The sequence below is a fragment of the Vanessa tameamea genome, chromosome 9 (assembly GCF_037043105.1).
Source record: "Vanessa tameamea isolate UH-Manoa-2023 chromosome 9, ilVanTame1 primary haplotype, whole genome shotgun sequence".
Taxonomy (NCBI): domain Eukaryota; kingdom Metazoa; phylum Arthropoda; class Insecta; order Lepidoptera; family Nymphalidae; genus Vanessa; species Vanessa tameamea.
The window spans coordinates 6,791,556-6,811,977 of NC_087317.1; the positions used below are offsets into that span (position 1 = coordinate 6,791,556).

At 31.8% G+C, this 20,422-nt stretch overlaps 5 protein-coding genes across 5 annotated transcripts in view; 1 reads left to right on the forward strand and 4 right to left on the reverse strand.

Annotated features, from left to right (window-relative positions):
* Positions 1 to 565: 565 nt before the first annotated feature.
* On the reverse strand, positions 566 to 4,721 carry LOC113395129 (uncharacterized). Its single transcript, XM_026632688.2, has 5 exons — positions 4,502 to 4,721; positions 3,748 to 3,920; positions 2,596 to 2,698; positions 1,607 to 1,794; positions 566 to 737 (listed from the first exon to the last, which is right to left on the reverse strand). Exons 1-5 carry the CDS (start codon positions 4,583 to 4,585, stop codon positions 635 to 637), a joined length of 651 nt encoding a protein of 216 aa, XP_026488473.2. The 5' UTR covers positions 4,586 to 4,721; the 3' UTR covers positions 566 to 634.
* A 1,306-nt stretch (positions 4,722 to 6,027) lies between these two features.
* On the reverse strand, positions 6,028 to 8,262 carry LOC113395053 (uncharacterized). The gene is made up of 3 exons (XM_026632595.2): positions 8,123 to 8,262; positions 7,515 to 7,688; positions 6,028 to 6,241 (listed from the first exon to the last, which is right to left on the reverse strand). Exons 1-3 carry the CDS (start codon positions 8,252 to 8,254, stop codon positions 6,032 to 6,034), a joined length of 516 nt encoding a protein of 171 aa, XP_026488380.2. The 5' UTR covers positions 8,255 to 8,262; the 3' UTR covers positions 6,028 to 6,031.
* A 1,336-nt stretch (positions 8,263 to 9,598) lies between these two features.
* LOC113395128 (uncharacterized) lies at positions 9,599 to 11,420 on the reverse strand. The gene is made up of 2 exons (XM_026632687.2): positions 11,109 to 11,420; positions 9,599 to 11,031 (listed from the first exon to the last, which is right to left on the reverse strand). The coding sequence occupies exons 1-2, from the start codon at positions 11,266 to 11,268 to the stop codon at positions 9,635 to 9,637; spliced, it is 1,557 nt and encodes a 518-aa protein (XP_026488472.2). The 5' UTR covers positions 11,269 to 11,420; the 3' UTR covers positions 9,599 to 9,634.
* An 881-nt stretch (positions 11,421 to 12,301) lies between these two features.
* On the forward strand, positions 12,302 to 14,859 carry LOC113395052 (uncharacterized). Its single transcript, XM_026632594.2, has 3 exons — positions 12,302 to 12,573; positions 12,653 to 12,826; positions 13,280 to 14,859. Exons 2-3 carry the CDS (start codon positions 12,655 to 12,657, stop codon positions 14,770 to 14,772), a joined length of 1,665 nt encoding a protein of 554 aa, XP_026488379.2. The 5' UTR covers positions 12,302 to 12,573; positions 12,653 to 12,654; the 3' UTR covers positions 14,773 to 14,859.
* The window catches only part of LOC113395051 (serine-rich adhesin for platelets), a 29,181-nt gene continuing 23,615 nt past the window's right edge, over positions 14,857 to 20,422 (reverse strand). Inside the window, exons 4-5 of the mRNA XM_064215797.1 lie at positions 15,592 to 20,352; positions 14,857 to 15,408 (exon numbers count right to left, since the gene is read on the reverse strand). Of these exons, the coding sequence (XP_064071867.1) occupies positions 15,136 to 15,408; positions 15,592 to 20,352 (5,034 nt within the window). The 3' untranslated portion in view covers positions 14,857 to 15,135. The remainder of the gene's footprint in view (positions 15,409 to 15,591; positions 20,353 to 20,422) is intronic.

Here is a 20,422-nt window from a genome sequence, read left to right on the forward strand (position 1 = left end):
AGTGTAACCAGTGACAAATGATAATTTATTGAAAATTAAATGAATTTTGGATAAATTATCATTGTAATAATAAAAATAATGTGAATCCTCCATTATACATTTTAAAGAAATCAGTTTTTACCGCCGACTTTTTGTCGGAATATTTTTAGTTAAAATCTAATTAATATATATTTTTAGTATAAAAAAATGCATAAAAAGTATATAATATACTTAAAATATATATATTAAACAGATAACTTTTGACCGATTTTTTAGCGAGGAGAGCCACGAGTAGGCTAGTCGAGAAATGAGTTTCCTGCAAAAAATTGGCAAAAATATAAGCGATTTTTGATGTGAAATCTAATTTTGGGGAAGACATTTTTTTATCTGGAAATTAAAATATTAATAATACACGATAAGAAAAATTATAGCAGTACTGTTGTACGGCACACCACCAATACACGAGTTTGTTACACCACAACTTCCTACTGAGAATTTGCTTGATCCCAGATTTTAGCATCTCGCTATCAGCTAGACCGATGAGGTAGATACTAATTATTATAATTGTAAATGAAAATGCCACGAGGAAGTATTGATTTTCAGCATGTAATTATTATTTTATGGATTCAGTGAATACATGGCTTGAGGCAATTATTCAACTTTGTTGGGGGTAAGTAATAGCAGGTTTTGGTAAAGCTGCTTTAGGCAGTGGCAAGGGTATAGCTGGGTTAAATTCAAAAAACTTAGCTATGAAATACCTGTAAAGAAAAAATAAAATTAGGAGAAAGGTAACAACTTACATCAATATAATAATACTCTTGGTTAAGTAGTTTAATATATTCGATTCACGTGGCAGGCTTTCCTTAGGAGCAATCATAATTATACTTTAAGAAACATTAAAGATCGACTACCGAATTTATGGTAGCTCTGGATTGTTAATTATTGACCGCACTTATAAGTGCTAAAAGGGCGTAATACCATTTTTTGATTTCTCAGAAGTTATGTTACTATGTCACATGGTTTGTTGATTTCCCACTTATTCATAATTCTTTGATAATAAACAATGAGTCTGTAATCCAAGAATTTATTTTAAATCGAAAGAATTCCCTTGAAAGTTATTAAAAATAAGCAAATTATATACATACCAAAATGCTCGCCAACTATTTCGAAAGTCTGAGTAAAAAGAGACGATTCTAATATTCTCTTAATAATAAAAACGTCTTTTTTAACTCAGACTCAGAAAATATGTAGCATAATGTTAAAAAATAGCCGTGAACTGTTTCTACGATTATTTTATTTAACAAGGTAAGTACCATGGCGCATCAAAAAACTTTGAACGATTGGATTTTAATTCGCAGAGCAAAAAATTAGTGCGGTATTAAATTAATTTATTTAACCTAACTACGAAGAAATGAAAATTTACTCACATTTGTACTCAGAGGTACTTGCCCAGTGTTGAATCCGCGTTATTTATATCATCAAAAACATGACTTCCGTCAACAAACACCGTCCGAAAATAATTAGTGTCACAGTTCACTTGATCTGAATCCAATCAGATCTCACCATCAAAAGTTTTTAATATATTTATAGAGAGATAGACATTTATTTTTTTAAATAAAATAATTACCAGACGAGAATCTCGATAGTGATCAAGAGACAAGCAGCGGCAGTTTGTCCAGCGACCAAAGCAGGCTCGGCCGACCCTCGCAACACTGCAGCTAACAATGCATCGCTAGCATCTGATGCCGCTTCTAGTGCGGCAACCAGCAATGCAGGAGCCGCTAACCATCTGGCACCACGTCGCCACCAGGATTGCTAATGAGAAGTGACAAGTGTTTAGCAATACCATTACATTATTTCGTTACATATTTAGGTATGTAAGAAACGAAAAAAATAAATAATAAATTTATCAGTTGTTGCAATACTATGCGTATCCAAATTGTAAGTCCTAATAAGCGTTCACACACTTAAATAGATATACAAACAATATAGGTAAGTCATAATAAAAATTAAAAAAAATCTAAATTAAATTCGACAGGCCCTTAAAGTGTGAGGATTCTTTAAAATGTGGAATTCCTTATTCCACCCAACAATTTGGACCCTTTACAAGAACTTCCAAATGGGTAGGTATTAAGTATAATAGCCGGTATTAAGGTTTGGATGTGTAGGTCATGTACTGGTCCGTCTCTACTAATTAATTATACTTGTGTCTGTCTTTGTCGACAACGAACCGATTTTAATGATTATTATTTTTCTATAAAATAGATCATAACTATAATAAATGTTGTAATACATTTGTGTTTGCGTGCACAGGCGAACTTTCTATACGTGAGGGTATCTCAGTGTGAAGACATGGCAATCCGACATGTTAGGCCGTAGCTATCAGAATCAATGGCTTGCCATGGTTTCTGAAGCACGGTTCATTCAACGCTACTAACTTCTTAACTCCACGCTTTTGACAATTTCGTGAAACTCAATAGCTTATTAGACAAATTAGTTTCATTCGACTACTAATACTATAAATAATATTGATTTGAATTTTAAGTTGTAAAATAATACAATACAACTTTATGTGGTCTTAGTCATGACTCCAAAGTCTAATGGCGCGATACGTACCTTGGACATGACAGCGATGAGTAGCAATAGAGAAGTGCAAGCTGTCACGAACGCGCTAAGTTTTCCGTAACCCATCACAAGACGAATTGTAGGTTTTGTAATACTAAAAAATACCAACCGTAGTTAAATTAAAAAAAAAATCCACTACAGTAATACTTTCCTTAATACTATTATAGCTTTTATTTAAAATGAGATCTAGAGTCTTCCCATAAATTTAATAACTGTCGATAACGCTTTAACAAAAAAACTAAAATAAAAAACCGTTTACTCGATATGAAGCATCTTACCATAACCATATTAAGTGACATTTCCGTCTTGGGAAAAACTAACATACTTACTATGAAGAAACTGATAATAATCGTAGTATACGGTCTTAAATAGACTTATTTCAGTTGCATTTACTTGATTGATTTGGATGAATCCTTACAAAAAAATCTCTTTATTAATACAAAATTCTTCGTTTTAAGAATAATTTAAGTAATGGATAGATATCAAAGCACCCTATGTTTTCATAATTATTCACGTTATGATCCAAAGCTGTCAAGACTTCTCTATTGAAATTGGCATATTGAATAATAGAACACCTTTGGCTTATTTTTGCAATATATTTAACATGATATTTTTGACGAACTGCTTACGTAATTGATACGCGTAAATTACGATGCAACCCTTCTGTTACGTAATAAATGAGTACCTAGGGGATATTACGGCGAGCTGAACAGATCTGTGAAACTATTCTATGCAAACACAGGCTTTTCTATAGCACAGGGGAGGAAAGACCTGCGTGGTTTATATATATCGGTAACACCCAATCAATCAAGGCTGACAACGTATAAATCAGCTTCTTATGCTCTTCTTTTAAATGACTATAATAACCTTAACCATTTGAAACGCAAGATACTAGTTTTTGTAAAAAGTTGATTTAATTGACTTATATCACTTTAAAGTTTTTTGTAAATATAAAATTCGTTGAATTTTCTCTAAATAATACATCAATTCCTCTACATTTTAATAATATGTTGCATCGCCCTCTAGTAGGCATGAAAAATGACATATATGCGCGCCAGCTTTCATAGTATCTGTGAATTTTTGTCTAAATCTAATTATCTAAACATAACTATAATATATGTACATATATATAATTGAACCTACCGTCTAGCAAAGCTAACGTTATTAAGCCTTTGATTAACTTCATCATCGTCTAGTTCCAGTTCGACAGGCTGCGACGCAAACGCGCAAGCTGACATCGACACTCCTAAAAGAGCTACCAACAGAGCTCGCAGTTTTACTCGGATGCCAGAACTCTCGCAACGCCCCGAATCATTCTGCAAATTATTCACAATATTAATTTCACAAACTGTATATTAACATATATATAAAATACAGAGTACTTTAGATACTTGTAACGATATGTATTTTATATTGATTTTGCATTTTGGTATGTATTTTGACGGAAAATACTAATGCAATCAATGATTCAGTGCTTAAATGATTCGAGAACCGAGATGGCCCAGTGGTTAGAGCGCGTGCAACTTAACCGATGATTTCGAGTTCAATTCAATTCAAGCAAATTTTCATGTGCTTAATTTTTGTTTATAATTCATCTCGTGCTCGGCGGTGAAGGAAAACATCGTGAGGAAAGTGTCTAATTTCAATGAAATTCTGCACATGTGTATTCCACCAACCCGCATTGGAGGAGCATGGTGGAATATGCTCGACACCTTCTCCTCAAAAGGAGAGGAGGCCTTAGCCCAGCAGTAAGAAATTTACAGGCTGCTAATGTACTAATGTAATCAACAAATCAATGCGCTTGCCTCGACAATTGCTATTCACCTTATCAAGGTGACTAGATATGTGAAGATAATTGAGTTAACTAATGAGAACTATTATTTTACCAGGTACTTACAGGATTCGTGTTATTTTCGTGTTTTAGTCTAATATTTTCAAGGAAATGTGTGCTGCTCTCTGTATCCATACTGCGCCACTGCATTCGATATAAATATTATAAAATCTTGAAATGATGCATTAAGAGAAAATGATTAAGCGTTTTCCATGAGCAGCACACTATCGCTGACGAAAATAAAATAAAATATTCATTCCAACATTTCGATGCAGCTATTGCTGACGTTTGTAGTTGTCATAACTTTCAATTTGTAAAAAAAGTAACGACATGTTGTTTTAAATGGCCTTTAATGTCGAAAATCTGAAAAAAAGTTCGCCCACAACCTAATTCCGCGAAACAATACACGTGTACTTTTCTATTGTATTACTTAAGCACACTCGAAACAAATTATTAAAAATAATACATTTGGGAATTATTCAAGTAAATGTACCTAAATAATTAACTCTATGTTTTATATACCTAGTTCAATTATATCACATGACTACTGTATAACTCTAATTTTGTAAATGTAAAAAATAAATTGTGAATGTATTCTTGTAATAAATTATACTCCCGGGAAACGGGTCCCGAAATTATTTAAAAGGCGACAGAGGCGTTGTCTAACAATTTGAGCGTATCGATTTCGAAAAAAATTGTTAAAAAATATTTAAAAAGATATTCTGTAAAAGTAAGTCTCTGTTCTCTTATTATTGTGATATGTAATATTCCATTGTAAATAAAATATATTGTTATAGAATGCTCAGGAATAAAATCCTAATAATAACATTATTAGTGAATGACTATGGATATTTACTTCTATTATAATCTATAATTATTATTTTTTTGAGTTTTCTGTTTACATGTACCGTGAATAAAGGTATGTATCTAATTTGAAGCCATTCGACGGATATCCACGCCTTAAGAACGCTTATTTTAATTGCCGCTTCTCAGTTTCTGTAATTTTTAAGTTTGTATGCGTGTAACACAACTACTATAGTCAAGCCAATCGCTATAAAGCATCGTGATGCTATTACATTACTCATATAATTCTCGTGAAAACGACTAATCCGGCATAAATGTTCAGTTTTTTTCGGCAACAAAAAGATGGCAAGCATTACAAATGTATGATATTAAATTAAAAATGAAAAACTTCACCTTGTAATGAAATCACATGAAGAAATGATAAAGCAATAACGTCACAAGTGGTAAATTTAGGAACGCTACTGGAAAGTTCGGGAGCATGAAAACATTAACATATTATGTGCAGAATGTGAAGTGCTTAGTACAATCCTAATAAATAATATGTCGTTTTATCTGCTGAAGAATTATTCTAATATTTTATACAAGAACTTGAGATTATGGATTGACACTTTAATTTAAATCTGGGAAAACTATAAAGTACATAGATATTATTTTCTTAAATCTTCTCCGAAAAGCGCTACGTCATAAAATATAATTCATTTTATAGGCATTATTAAAACATCTTGCATATTATTATAGATGATTGATTAAAAAGCTTTTTAATATAATACAGAATAGTTTACAAAAATTCTTTTAAAGATCACAAACACATAAATGTTGCCTGAAAACGCAAAACTCTTGACACCAGTTAAAAGTCATGAGCGCGACACCCGTCAACTTGTGCTGGAATTTATACAATGACCTCAGATCCACTTTGATGAGAACTAAAAATGCGTTTACAATCTTAACGCACACAACTATCAATTGACCTGTCAAATGGGGAAGAAAGAGAGAGGGATTTTCCTGAAAAATGAGTATTGTGGTAAATATAAAAGTAAATAAATATAAAGTATAAAATAACGATATCTAGTCTTATGGAGATCATTTGGATATTAAATTCAGCCCCTTCGCATTCCTTTGCTATGCACTCTCTATTCCATCCCTTTCATAATCCGATGGAACGGCAATCCAATACAAAAACGTAATTACTTATAAATATCCCACTGCTGGGCTAAGGCCCACTTTCATTTATAAATATACTGCATCAACGCGGGTTGACGGTTACACATGTTGCAGATTCTCATCCGACTTATGCCGATTTCGTTCCTATGTTTTCCTTCGCCGAGCAAGAATTGAATTATAGACACAAATAAAGCACATGAAAATTCACTAGTTCTTGACAGGGATTTAGTCCGTAAACTTCGATTGAGATTGACGTGGCCGTGTCATGGCAGATTTTTATTGGCTCGGAATTTAATTGCAGCATCTCATGACTTGTGTCTTTATAAACAACTACTTGTCGCTTGCAGATTCATTTGCGTTTGAGGGATTGGTCGCCAGGTGGCATAAAAAGTAGCCAAGAAAAACTTTGGAGCTCAAGCTTGCTTCATACCAAATTTCTTTAAATTCGGTTTAGTGTTTTAGCCGTGATAGAGCAACACACAGACAGAGTTACTTTTACATTTATAATATTAGTATAGTATATATGTTACCGGAAATGTATGAAATCTAGGAATTGTATACAAATCCTAGGAAATTTATACAATTCCGAAGCTATGTAGGAAGTGTTTAATTGATTGTTTCCAATATCGTATTAGTAAATAATTAAAAATGATGCTTTCTGTAATAAAACGCGTTGTTAAAATGATAATAATATTTTTTATTAAAGCACTCGTTGAGACAACAACGTTCGGGTAACAATCATATCGTAAAATATAATAATCTTCATATTATACTACTAATTAACTTTTAAAATGTATTTAACAAAAAAATCGACTTATATTATTCTTATAAAGTTAAACTTTCGTTAACAATACCCTCCCCTCGCCCCGCTATCCCCACATACCCATTGATATCTCAAAGGTTTTACATTTCCGATTGCTATTTATGAAATGTCTAGATTACCTAGGAAATGTGTCTAATATAATTTATTTTACACATTTCCGTGCGATTTTAAGAATTACATACATTTCCTAGAAATTGCATACAATTCCTAGATTTCATACATTTCCGGTAACATATACAAGACACTCGAATCGTTAGGCTAGTAGTATGCGAGTAATATTTGTTTTCTTACTGTGTAACATCCGAACAGAAGACATGAATACTGAATTAAACCCATAGATATTGCTATAATTTTCAAATCATGCACGAGCATTTCATTCCTATAAATTTTGTTTGATTCTTTTGAAACTTGATCGATCAATGGTATCTCACCGAGATGTTTCTTTAAGTGTTGAACATTAATGAACTGAAATTTATAAAATTGTCAATATTCTCATCTATCAACCTTATAATATTAAATTTGCAAGTAATACTTATATTTATGATATAATTTAATTAATTCATCTTGGAAACGGTTCTAACAGAAGGCTCAAATTTTGTGTTTAGTAGGTATACATATTTAGTCATAACTAAATAAATTATTAGACTCAATCGTAGCTGTTTAGTCTAGTTACCATATATTTAAAGCAGATCAAATTCTATATATGATACTTCAAATTACTCCATTAAATCCTTTATAGCTTAGAAAATATAATTTAATTCACATTTCATCAATTCTGGTGTATCCAAAATAAATTCTTAGGCTTAGTATTCAAAATAATTTATCAGATAACAAATCCTATTTAAATTGAGTGGTTAGGTAGTCTAGAATAGAATAAAAATCTACTAAATATGACTTACCAACCCAAGAGCACTATAGATATAAGTATAGGGAACACTAACAGAAAATGTATAATGTTGACAAAAAACCTTCGAACTTTTAAAATAAGTTTTTAATACAGGCCTTAAAATTATATTGAAAGGGAGCTTCATAGTAATGATTTTTTATGGCCATAGGAATTTAGTAGTATAGAAAACAAATTTGATTTATATCAAAATTATCACACGTCTATGTACAGATAATGTATAATTTTTATACATATTCCTAATTTACAAATATTTATATTAAATGAAAAAATCTATCAATAATGTTTTATGTTTAGTAAAAATAAAATTATTGAAAATATCAGCTGCAAATTATATTTCAATATTATCCAATATTAATATTATTTTTTCATATTTCAGCCTATTTGAGATTTATTTTGAATTTTTAAGAGCAATGCTTTCTCTTTGTGATTTTTTTAAATATGTATGTATGATTGTTCGTCAAAAATGGTATTTACTTAAGAAAAGAAAAGAAATTAGTATTTACTTTCAGTCAACGTCAGACGTTTACTTCGTGGCAGGGTTTTGTGCAAGCCCGTCTGGCTCATTATATAGCAATGCTCAGTATTGTTGTGTTACAAATTGAAGGGTGAGTGAGCCAGTGTAACTACAGACACAAGGGAGACATAACGTCTTAGGTCCTAAGATTGGTAGCACATTGACTATGTAAGGAATGGTTAATAGTTCTAACGGCGCTAATGTCTATGGGCGGCGCTGACTACTTGCCATCAGGTGGCCCATTTGCCCGTCCGCTTACCTATATTATAAAAAAAAACATTCGAAGGGTATTACTTATGTATTGTTAGCTCTTTCTTTTATTTTTCGTGTCACTTGGTAGTAGGGCTTTGTGGAAGCCCATCTGGGTAGGTACCACCCACTCATCAGATATTCTACCGCCAAACAACAGTACTCACAAGGGACTTAACATCTTGTTCCCAAGGTTGGTGCCGCATTGGCGATGTAAGGAATAGTTAATATTTCCTACAGCGCCATTGTCTATGGGCGGTGGTGACCACTTACCATCAGGTGGCCCATATGCTCGTCCGCCAACCTATACCATAAAGTCTTCTTTTCTCTTCGTGGCAAAACTTGTGAACAATCATCGCCCGTGGATACCGTAGGTATAGTGTCAATAGGCCACGTATTGCAGTGTGGTCAAATTTTATTCACCATTTTAATGACAGTTACTTATCTATTTAAAAATACCATTGTTATATAATCGCGCAATATAATATTTTACATATTATATTAAGTCGCAAACGAAATAAAATTTAATAATTAAATATTTTTATTAAATATTATTAATATTAATTAAAATAATTAAATATTATTTAAAATTTAATAATAACCAGCTAAGTTCAAGTAAATCGATTCCGCTGTAATAATAATACACAAGAATTATATACGTAACTAAAACTTTATTTTCAAATTAATAAAACACTAATAATTTACAAATCAAAACAAAAACACAAAATAATATAAACTACCTTAAATAATATTATAAAGTAAACGAATGTTTTCGCAATATATGTCATCTCTTAAAAATCCAGAGCATTGGCTTAAAAGCGTGTCTTTAATAGCGTATTTTGGATTAAGTCTGTGACAACTGGAAGAAAACAGTTGAGCCAGGAATGGGTGGTGACGTGATGAAGCTGCCACGAAGTACCCATCATGGCTTAATGATAAATAGTTTGATTTCTTTTGATTAGATGCTGCAACGGTTTTAATTACTTCACCAGATTGAATTGGTTTTGGTAAAAAATAAGTAGGACCAGTTTCATCAGAAATTCTAGAAATATCGTAAAAAAATAAAACTTGAGGAATTTCGCTTCGATATCCAGAGATATTGGTGGTTTTTAAATGGAGATGTATTGGAGATTCGACTGTAGTGTTGGTAGTATTTAATATACTTCCATTCTTAAATTTTACCTCAATGTTCACATTATTTTGGACCATAGACATATTTCGAACTGTATCGTTAAGCGTATAAATAGCATTGTCACTTGAGGTAATATTACTTTTAGTAACATTAAATGCCTTAGTAATATTACCAGTATCACGCTTGTTTCTATGAGTTCTTACTAAAGGGCTGTTTCCTAAAATAGTAACGTTAGTTGTCAAATCAGTATCAAAAAATAAACGAGTCTCGTTTAAAATGCGCTCAATTAAATTAAAAAACATTGAGAATAATTCTTTCTGTTCATCGTTGTCAATAGACTCTAACACATCGTCATATTTTTCTAATTCAAAACCATTACTGTGCTGTTTTAATATGTTATCGATCCTTTGATCTAATTCTTTATTGTTTTTGTAAATATTATTAAACGTAGTCAGATCGAATCCAATGCCACCATTTTGCCAAATTTCATATACTCTAGCATAGAAAGACAAGTAGTTTAGCGGGATCATTACCCATTTAAATTTCAACGGCGTCATTGCCATGTACTTGCTCAAGTTCATCACACTGATATTTACATTTTGATATCTCTTTTGGAAATCTCTAATATCTCGCTTGTTTTGATTATGAATCGTATTAAATGGATCAGTAACACGTGGTACTATTCTTTTTAAAAGTCGAGGATTAGGATATCTTGATTCTCGAAACGGCTGCGAAGAATCGTCTATCAAAAAATATACGTGATAACGCAACGACGGATACTGTGATGCCATGAAAGATAAGTATTCAGAATAAAACGTGAATGGTACATAAGCATCCCGCGCTATTATATGATGGTAGAATACATCGCTTCCTGGTTTAGCTTTCGTGTCATTGCATCTAACAATAACAATCGGCTGTCGCCTATAAGCACTCATCCCTAAAGCATAAAATACTAAAAAAGAAATTGCTAATAGAATTAAAGTCATCCAGAAAGCCGAAACAAATTCTGTAACAAAAAAACAAGATACAACTTTGTTATAATTGTGTATTAATTTAGTTATTGCGTTTTGGTTTTTGACTGACCTGGCCAACGATTGCACCAGGACTGCTTAGGTGTGCATGTAATATTCCATCCAGTTGTCATAATGGTAGCTGGAATGGCATTTCGGAGTTTACCATCTCCTCCTCCAGCATCCACTTTTAGTAAGGGATATTCTTCATCGCGTTTTTCTTGGGGCTCCATCGCCGTTAATTGTAGAAACAAAAATATATCTTCATCCAAAATGTGGGAAAATAACAATCATTTAATTATGATACAAAAACATAAGAAAATGAAAAATATATATATACCTTATTTAAATTATATTGCACGATTTTTTTAACATTAGAAACTGATGTATTGGGTTTTAAATAGCTCTGAGATGTGACAAAAAATTTACGTTTCCATTTTTAAAACGATGACATTAATAATTTATATACTCTTTGATAAATAATCAAAGAGAATAAAATCATAGAATCATTTGTTGATAGTCAAATTTTATAACTTTTTTATGATGTTAGTGACAACAATTCATGATTTTATATCTAAAACAAAAAACCCTGTAAAAGTAAAACATTTTAAACTCGTAAATAGTAAAAAAAATCTCAACCTTTTTTTATTTTAAGCGTATTATTTGAATTCTCAAAATCATTATTTCTTGAATAGCTTTAAATTATCTACGTTTTATTTACGTTTATCAAATATAAAAAAAATCTAATGCTAAAGGTCCAGTCAGATATACATCTATTTTTTTATTAAAATTAAAATGAGGTATACTTTAGCATTTTCTTACATTTTATGTAAATTACATAATGATCTTTACTATCTTAAGTAAATTAAGACAACTCAACCTAAATACTTTAGTCTGTATTATAGTGTACAAATTTTCGAGCGATATATTACAACATATTTTTATTCAAGGAATATTGTAAAGTAACTGAACTTTCATAAAGAGCAAATTTTATCTAGCTGAGAAGCTGATACAAAAACTTTAATGTTTAAATCTGGATGAATTCCCAAACACATATAGTTTCACCCTAATTTATTACGAATATGGATTGAACGAACGAAATTTGCTTAGTTGAATTTTATTTGCTCTGAAGAAATGTAATAACAAAGGCACCTGAACGTCAGTACGTGAGACGAATGTTTGTTGAATAAACAATATTATGGCGGAAAGAATAAACGTGCCATAACTAAGAAAATTACAAGACTTTCGAATCAGATATATCAAATAAAGCGTACAAGACGTGTGATTAGTTATTTGTTGAATTAAAAAAATCTCAAAAATTTTATACTTCAATTAAATATGTATGTTCATTATAATTATTGAATTTTCGTGAAGAGTTTAAGGTTATATTTATATTGACCTGATTGTAGGGCATTTAATTTTTTCAAAAAAGTTTTTATTTGAATTTTGACAGATGATAAATTTTCCGTGATACATACAAATAATTTGACATATTACTTTATAAAATAATTTTAAATGTGTTTTAATAGAAAAACAAGGTGAAGTATAAATATTTTTATAAATTATAATTTAAAATTACTTCTTAACATTACTTATTTTTCTTGATAATATGTGTAGTGATGAGTGAGTCCTGCCGAGAAAACCTGCCACTGCTGTGTGATGATTATTCTGATGAAGAATTCCGTATTCATAAATCTAGTCCGAAATTCCAACGCCTGTTTCGGTATTCAACATCTGGACGCGCGAGAACTCAAGCAATAGGTGCTGCTGCTATTATAACCCGGTGGCCAGGTAACATTCGCCTTAAGACATTATTACTAATATAGTTAAAGTTACATTAAATATTTAATTTAATTTCATCATATAAAATAAGGATTTAAATTGCTTGTAAAAGTGTATTCATATGGTAAGGAATTTGTTTTGTTGTAATTCATCAATAGTTTTATATTTTTTAGTTACTCATATTTCAGTAAAAAATTGTGTATTTTTTAATTAGGCGCATAACAATTCATTTACTGTTATAAAAGTCTTAATTTTTAAACAATTATTATTATATTTACATATTAATCACTTTTGAGCAACGTTCAATCAACCCAGCAATAAAATTTACTTCAAATCGAATAGTTTGTGAAAAAATTAGCGGACATCTAAAAACTGCTGTTTCTTCAAGAGGAGGGTTTTTTTTTAAAGTAATAGTGAAATGTATTGTTACTTTACTTATTTGTTTATATTTTTTTTTTTCAGAACAATTTTCATCTTTATTGACATACTGGTGGATAGGACTTGGCATGATTGCGTTCATGATTTTTGTCATGTATAACAGCATCGTTGCAATATCTATGCTACCTCCCACACACCATAGACCATTGAATTTAAAAATTTCAGAATATAGATCCGATCATGCAATACACGAAACATATATTTTTATGCATATATTCGTTACTAATTATGAAGAATTGAACATAAACAGCTATTTACCATACATTGATACATTTACTCAAAAATATCCAAACTTCAAGCATAACTTAGTTGTTGTGATCAGAGATGAGTCAAATGATAGTTTAAATGATATAAGTGACGAACTGAATAATGAAATGGCTTTAAATTCATTGTGGACGCACGAGAAAAAAATAGATAAAATCAAATTAGGTAGAAATACTAATATTAAAATTGTTTCTTTAACTAAATACATGGATGATTCTCCCTTGAAGAAATACTGGCGACGTTTGCCGCAACAATTCTTCGGCTTCTTAACACGATGTATTGCAATATGGGAAAAAGGAGGCATAGCGTTTGACCCATTGATACTTACTCCAAATTCACCTAATTCAGGTTATATTGAAAATTTGGAACATATTTTTGATAAATTAAGATCTAAAAATCAAAAACAATCAACAAAAACAAATAGTTTGAGAATATCTAAAAAAATCAATAAAAATCCAAAAGTCAATAACATTAGAGATATTATAGAAAATTTAAAAAATGAAGATGATAACCACTATGTGCCAGAAAATCTATCTGAAGCGGAAAGCAAAAATATTTTGTCTAAAATAAATAATTTGAACATTAGTAAAATAAAGAGAAGTACAACGGACGTACTTCAGGAAATTGAGAAATTTAATAAATTAGATATGAATAATATTCACACAAATAAATCAAAAGACTTGTATAAAACTGAATATATAATGAACGGCAGTAAGAACTCGGTTGGTTTGAGCAATAATCAAGGATCTAATAATTTATCTTCAACCCATAAAATAAGAAATAAAAATCGACTGACTACCGACTCGAGTACTAAACGTAATCTTCTTCCAATGTTTTTAGAATACCTATTTAATTCCCAGAATATAACTGAACCTACACATGAACAAACTAATACAATAACCAATTTTACTCTTTCCAAACATATCAATAACTTTATAAAAAAAAATGTTACGAATAATCAAGGAAACAGTTCTATAATAAAAACTTCGTTTAAAAAAAAGGGCTCTAAAATGAAAATTGGCACTGAAATCGTTCCCAGTGAAAATGATGATAATGTTTCGTTGAGCATTGATTTGAAGGGTAATTTACTTGCCACTGAAACATCTTGTCATGCCTTTATCGGTACTATTTTTAGCAATGCTTTACACCATTCCGATGACGAATCCATAACAGATTTTATAATTACCGAACTGTCAATATTTTGTAAAGGTGTTTTATCGTCATGTAAAGGTATCGACATTATTTTATTGTAAGTTAGATAAAGTATAATGTACAATTCTAATATTCATATTATTGTTTGTATTTTATAGTTTTGTATGAAATAAAAGTATCTTAAATAAATTATTTATTTTATTCCTTATGCTAATCAGTCGTGATCAAAATAATGTCATACTACAATATCTTGTTCACAAGTTGCAATTCTTCATTAGTTTATGGCAGCAGCTTAATGAAAATAATAGATTAGTTTTAAAAAAGAATAAGAATGAGACTAGAATTAATTACTTATACACTATTAACTATATGATAACAAAATTATACGTTATCCCAATATCTACATTATTAGCATATAACAGATTATCTGTTTTTGTATTGCACGTATTCTCACTCTTAAAACATTAAGTGGCAACATTATATTTTTCTACAGGTATATCGTTTCGTTTATTCCATGCATTTGAAGGTTTTTTACATTCTCTTAGTTTCCTTAATGGCTCGCATTTTCTACTTATTGACCAATAAACGAAACCTTCTGGACATTGATAGACGTAACCACGTAATTTTCCAGATTTTGTCAATTCACATTTTAATAAAGCGGCTGAGCATTCTTCATGTTTTTCAAAAGGAAAATGTCCGACTCTTGGGCATGCCATACTTTCTTTTGAAACGACAATCTGCAAACAAAAATATTCCGTAAAGTATAAAACACACATGATTTAATTAGCCAATAATTAAAAAGTAAGTAGTACTTATTAGTGATAAATTAAACCCACTTAAAGAAGAAATTAAAAAAATGAAGACTACATTAAAAGTTAGAAGTCAAATTAAAAATCAAAAGATAGTTGAAATAAAATTACCGGCTCGTTATCCGCAATTCCTAATCGTTTCACCCTGTGTTTTCGAGCCATTTGGCCGTTGCATTTTTTATCACTTTGATTTTCTTCTACACACTGAACTTTAGACTCGTCATATATCGTATTATTTGGACAATTAAATGTAGCTACTTTTATTTCATGGGTGTTATTATCTTCAGTGCATTGATAAAACAAATTACAATATTTCGGATGTCGCTTAAATGAAGTCGGACACACGAGTAAATATTGATCTTCGTCTGTTTCAGGGCACTCTTCATTTGGTGTGTTAGATTCTGTACTTGATTGGGATTGATTTTCTGTTGTTGACGCTTCTGTTGTTGAACTTTGAGTTTCTGTTGGTGAAGTATTTTCTTCAGTGGTAAGTGGTTGAGTGGATGTAATAACTTGATCAGAGGTTGATGTTTGCTCAGTAGATCCAGATTCTGTTACCGTCGTTTCTGTGGTTGGGTTGGTGGTTGACTTTGTAGTTTGTTCCTGACTTGTTTGAGAAGTCGTTTGATCAGGCTCTCTAGTTGTGATAGTGGTAGATGTTTCAGTGGTCGATGACTCTGTTGTTGATGGCTGTTGTGTCGTTGATGGTTGTTCTGTCGTTGATGGTTGTTCTGTCGTTGATGGTTGATCTGTCGTGGATGGTTGTTGTGTTGTTGATGGCTGTTGTGTTGTTGATGACTGTTGTGTTGTTGATGGCTGTTGTGTTGTAGATGATTGTTGTGTTGTTGATGGCTCATGTGTTGTTGATGGTTGTTGTGTTGTTGATGGTTGTTGTGTTGTTGTTGGCTGTTCTGTCGTTGATGGTTGTTTTGTTGTCGATGGTTGTTTTGTTGTTGATGGTTCTTGTGTTGTCGATGGCTGCTTAGTTGTCGATGGTTGTTGTGTTGTCAATGGCTGCTGCGTTGTCGATATTTGTTGTGTTGTTGATTCCTGTGTAGTAGATTCACTACTAGACGTCTCATCAATATTAGTCGTTGTAATTTTTTCTGTCGTTGAAGACGATTCAGGTATATTTTCTTTTGGCGGGATGGTACCATTACAAGTACGAGGTGGATAAACAGAATCTATATGATTACATGTTTCGAGAGAAGGGTCCCAAATAGTCCCTTCGCCACATTCGAAGTGAAATATGGAAAACTTTTCTCCGTTGCTATCCCAATCAACACATCTATAAAATTTCTTACAGTCACTTGGATCAGCATAAAAACCAGCTTTCGTGCAAGTAATATTTCCATTTTCAGAGTTTTCAGCATTATCAGAACACGTCGTATTTGTTTCATTACTATTTGAAGAAGATACACTTGACGTCGTCAACGGATCTGAAGAAGTAGTTTCGGGTTTTACGTTATTGTCACTCGTGTACTGTGGATTACTGCTTGTTGTCGTTGATAGATTTTCGTGGTCAGATTTACACGAGGGATTTCTTACATCTTGGGGATGATTACATGCTATTATATCTTGATCCCAAATAGTACCATCCCCACAAATATAATCATATTTCGTATAATCACCTTTATCGTTACCAACGCATCTATAAAACTTCATACAATCCTCAGTATTCCCATAATAACCTTCTTGGGTACAAACATCTTGGTTTATTGGTTTTGTATTTTCAGTTATTGGCTTTATATTTTCAGTAGTTGGTGATGAAGTAGTTGATTTAGGTGTACTTAGTTGAGATTCTGAAACTTGCTCATTCTGCTCATTTGAACTATTTATTTCTTGTTTTTCTGTAGTTGCTATACTTGATGAATAACTACAATTTATGGCATCTGTATCATGATCACATGCTTGTATTTCTTGAACCCAAATGGTGCCATCGCCACAAGAAAATTCATATTTAGTATAACCACCTTTGCCATTATTAACACAACGGTAAAATTGTTTGCAATTGTACTGATTAGCAAAGAATCCTTCTGATGTACATTCTTTATCTTCCGGTGTCATTGAGTTACCGTCCATTAAAGAAGTTGTAGATAACGTCGAGGAATATATAGGTGTCTGAGATTGTTGTGATTGTGTTACAATATAACTAGAAGATGATGTCATTGTTGAAGTTTGAGTTTGGGTAGAAGGTGTTGTTTCTTCAAATTGGCTTCCTGAATTCTCGCCACAATGTTTTACCGCGTTTTCGTGATTACACGCTTCAATCGCAGGATCCCAAGCTGTACCTTCACCACATAAAAATTCGTGTTGAGTGAATCCTCCATCACCATTATCAACACATCTATAAAATTTCTTGCAATTAATTGGATCTCCCATAAATCCACTGGATTGACATTCAAGTTTATTGTTGATAACAGTTGCCATTGATGTCGAACTGCGCACAGTTGTAATTGACATCATGCTATCTAATTTTGTAGTACTTTGTGTTGTATGAACATATCCGTTTTCATTTTCTTGGGTAGTAACAGCACTAGGTCTCACAGAAACATCATTAATATTGTGTGTAGTTGATATAGACATACTGCTGCCACATTCTTCTACGGCCCATGCGTGGTTACATGCTTGTATTTTTGGATCCCATACAGTACCTTCACCACATGAAAATTCATATCGAGTATATTTTCCAGTACCGTCATCGACACATCTATAAAATTTCTTGCAATCTAATTTATCACCCATAAATCCATTTGTTTCACATTCACTGTGATTGCTCAGTAAGATTGTCTGTTTAGTTGTTGTTTGTAAATCCATGCTTGAATGTTGAGGAGTACTTAAAGTGTCATAATTGTTGTAATTATGAGTCGAGTATCCATTATTTAAATCATACTCAGTAACAGGTGAGGTAACATCTTCCTTTAAACCAATATTTCCTCCGCATTTTTTAACTGCCCAAGCGTGATTACAAGCTTCGATTTCAGAATCCCACACAGTACCATCACCACATGAAAACTCATGCCTAGTAAAGCTTCCGTCCCCATTGTCTACACACCTATAGAATTTTTTACAATCTTTGGCATCACCAATGAAACCACTGGATTGACAATTTTGAATCTGTGGATTTTTTGTTGTAGTAACTAATAACTCTTTATCGGGCTTCAAGGTGGTTATACTTTGCTCATTATTATAACCAGAATCGAAATTAGAATTTTCATTATCCTTTTCCACAGTGGGTTGAATATATGAGACGGTTGTAGTTATTCCAGTATCATAAGCATCCGTTTCTTGCGTTGTATTTGTTATAATAGTTTGATTACAAGACTTAACAGCCCAAGCATGGTTACATGCTTCTATATTTTGATCCCATAAAGTTCCTTCGCCACATTTGTAATCATACTTTGTAAATGACCCTTTATCATTGTCGATACATCTGTAAAATTTCTGACAGTCACTTACATCTCCGTAAAATCCACTTGACGTGCATTCTGTACTTATTACTTTCGAAATATCAGTTGTTGAAAGTAATGATATTGTTGTGAGAATTGTCGATGACGTTGTTTGTTCATGTGGTTTGTTCGATTGACTCACGTATCCAAAATCATTTTCTTCCTCAACAGCACTATCAGTACTAGCAGTAATTGGTGTTTTCGTGGAAACTTCAGTATTAGAATTTCCATCTGATAATTTTCCACCACATTTACCACCATCTTCAACAGCCCATGCATGATTACATGCTTCCAATTTGCTATCCCATACCGTTTCTTGACTACATGAGAATTCATATTTTGTAAAACTTCCTTTTCCATTATCAACACATCTATAAAACTTCTTGCAATCAACTGTATCAGCCATAAACCCACTTTGTGTACATTGTATATTTTTTCTGGTGTCAATAGTTGCAGTATTTTCCTGGAAATTATATGAAGCATCTGACGAAGTAGAATATTGACTTATTTCATTAACTACATCGTTATGTATCTCTATTTCTGGTTCATTATATTTATCATTAATTTTATCCTGTAACTTGTTACTGGGTTCTTCTTGGTGTACAGAAGTTATGATTGTGTTATGATTTTGTTTAATTGTATTTGGTTTTTCGTTATTTAATTTACTTCCGAATTGAATGTTATCCCCATTAAATACATCATTGTTATCATAAACGTGCCCTTCCTTTTCTTTTATTTCAAAATTATTTTCTTTTTGTTGGTTTGGTTCATTCAAACTTTGAACACTATTAACATCGTTTTTAATCTCAAAATCACCTCGACCGCATCGCTTATTTCGTACAGCCCACGCATGATTACAACTCTGTATATTGTCATCCCATATTGTGGATTCACTACACATAAACTCATATCGTAAAAAACCTCCACGTGAATCACTCACACATCTATAAAACTTTCTACAATTATCACTATCACCGATGAATCCATCCGAAGTACACGAAAAACTATTCTCTTGATTTTGGGGAACTATTGTAAAAGGCACCAATAAATGTTGTGTTTTATTTTTGGAATTTGTCCATGGATATGATACGAAATTATTAGAATTGTCTACATATTCTCGTTCAGTTGTCGTTAATGTGGGATAAGAAACTGGTGAACTTGGTTTATGATCTGTAAATTGTTCTATCTTCTGAGTAGTGAATACAGGTGCTGATGTTGTGACGTTTTTTGATTCGATATGAGATGTATAAACAGGTAACGTGGAATTTATAGGGGACGGAAGTTCTTGATTCTCCTCTATTTCGTTTTCGCTTTCTTGCATTATCGGTGGATTAAAGCCACCGCATTCAGATCGTTTCGTATTTCTCGGGTGATTACATACTTCAGTTTCTGGATCGTATACTGTCCCTGGTCCACATTGAAACTGAAAAATATAACAACATTAATGTAAATTTTAGGAATAAATAAAGACAGTATTTTTCTATGAATGTTAT

Bases quoted from the DNA above. Each gene is read 5' to 3' on its own strand.
- LOC113395129 (XM_026632688.2), bottom strand. From the start codon at position 4,585: ATGCAGTGGCGCAGTATGGATACAGAGAGCAGCACACATTTCCTTGAA. The intron at 1,795-2,595 runs GTACGTATCGCG...ACTTCTCATTAG, and splicing joins TCATCGCTGTCATGTCCAAG to CAATCCTGGTGGCGACGTGG. The intron at 738-1,606 runs GTAATTATTTTA...TTTTCTTTACAG, and splicing joins ACTATCGAGATTCTCGTCTG to GTATTTCATAGCTAAGTTTT.
- LOC113395053 (XM_026632595.2), bottom strand. From the start codon at position 8,254: ATGAAGCTCCCTTTCAATATAATTTTAAGGCCTGTATTAAAAACTTAT. The intron at 7,689-8,122 runs GTAAGTCATATT...TATAAATTTCAG, and splicing joins TCTATAGTGCTCTTGGGTTG to TTCATTAATGTTCAACACTT. The intron at 6,242-7,514 runs GTAAGAAAACAA...CTCATTTTTCAG, and splicing joins TTCTGTTCGGATGTTACACA to GAAAATCCCTCTCTCTTTCT.
- LOC113395128 (XM_026632687.2), bottom strand. From the start codon at position 11,268: ATGGAGCCCCAAGAAAAACGCGATGAAGAATATCCCTTACTAAAAGTG. The intron at 11,032-11,108 runs GTCAGTCAAAAA...TTTTTGTTACAG, and splicing joins CTGGTGCAATCGTTGGCCAG to AATTTGTTTCGGCTTTCTGG.
- LOC113395052 (XM_026632594.2), top strand. From the start codon at position 12,655: ATGAGTGAGTCCTGCCGAGAAAACCTGCCACTGCTGTGTGATGATTAT. The intron at 12,827-13,279 runs GTAACATTCGCC...TTTTTTTTTCAG, and splicing joins TATTATAACCCGGTGGCCAG to AACAATTTTCATCTTTATTG.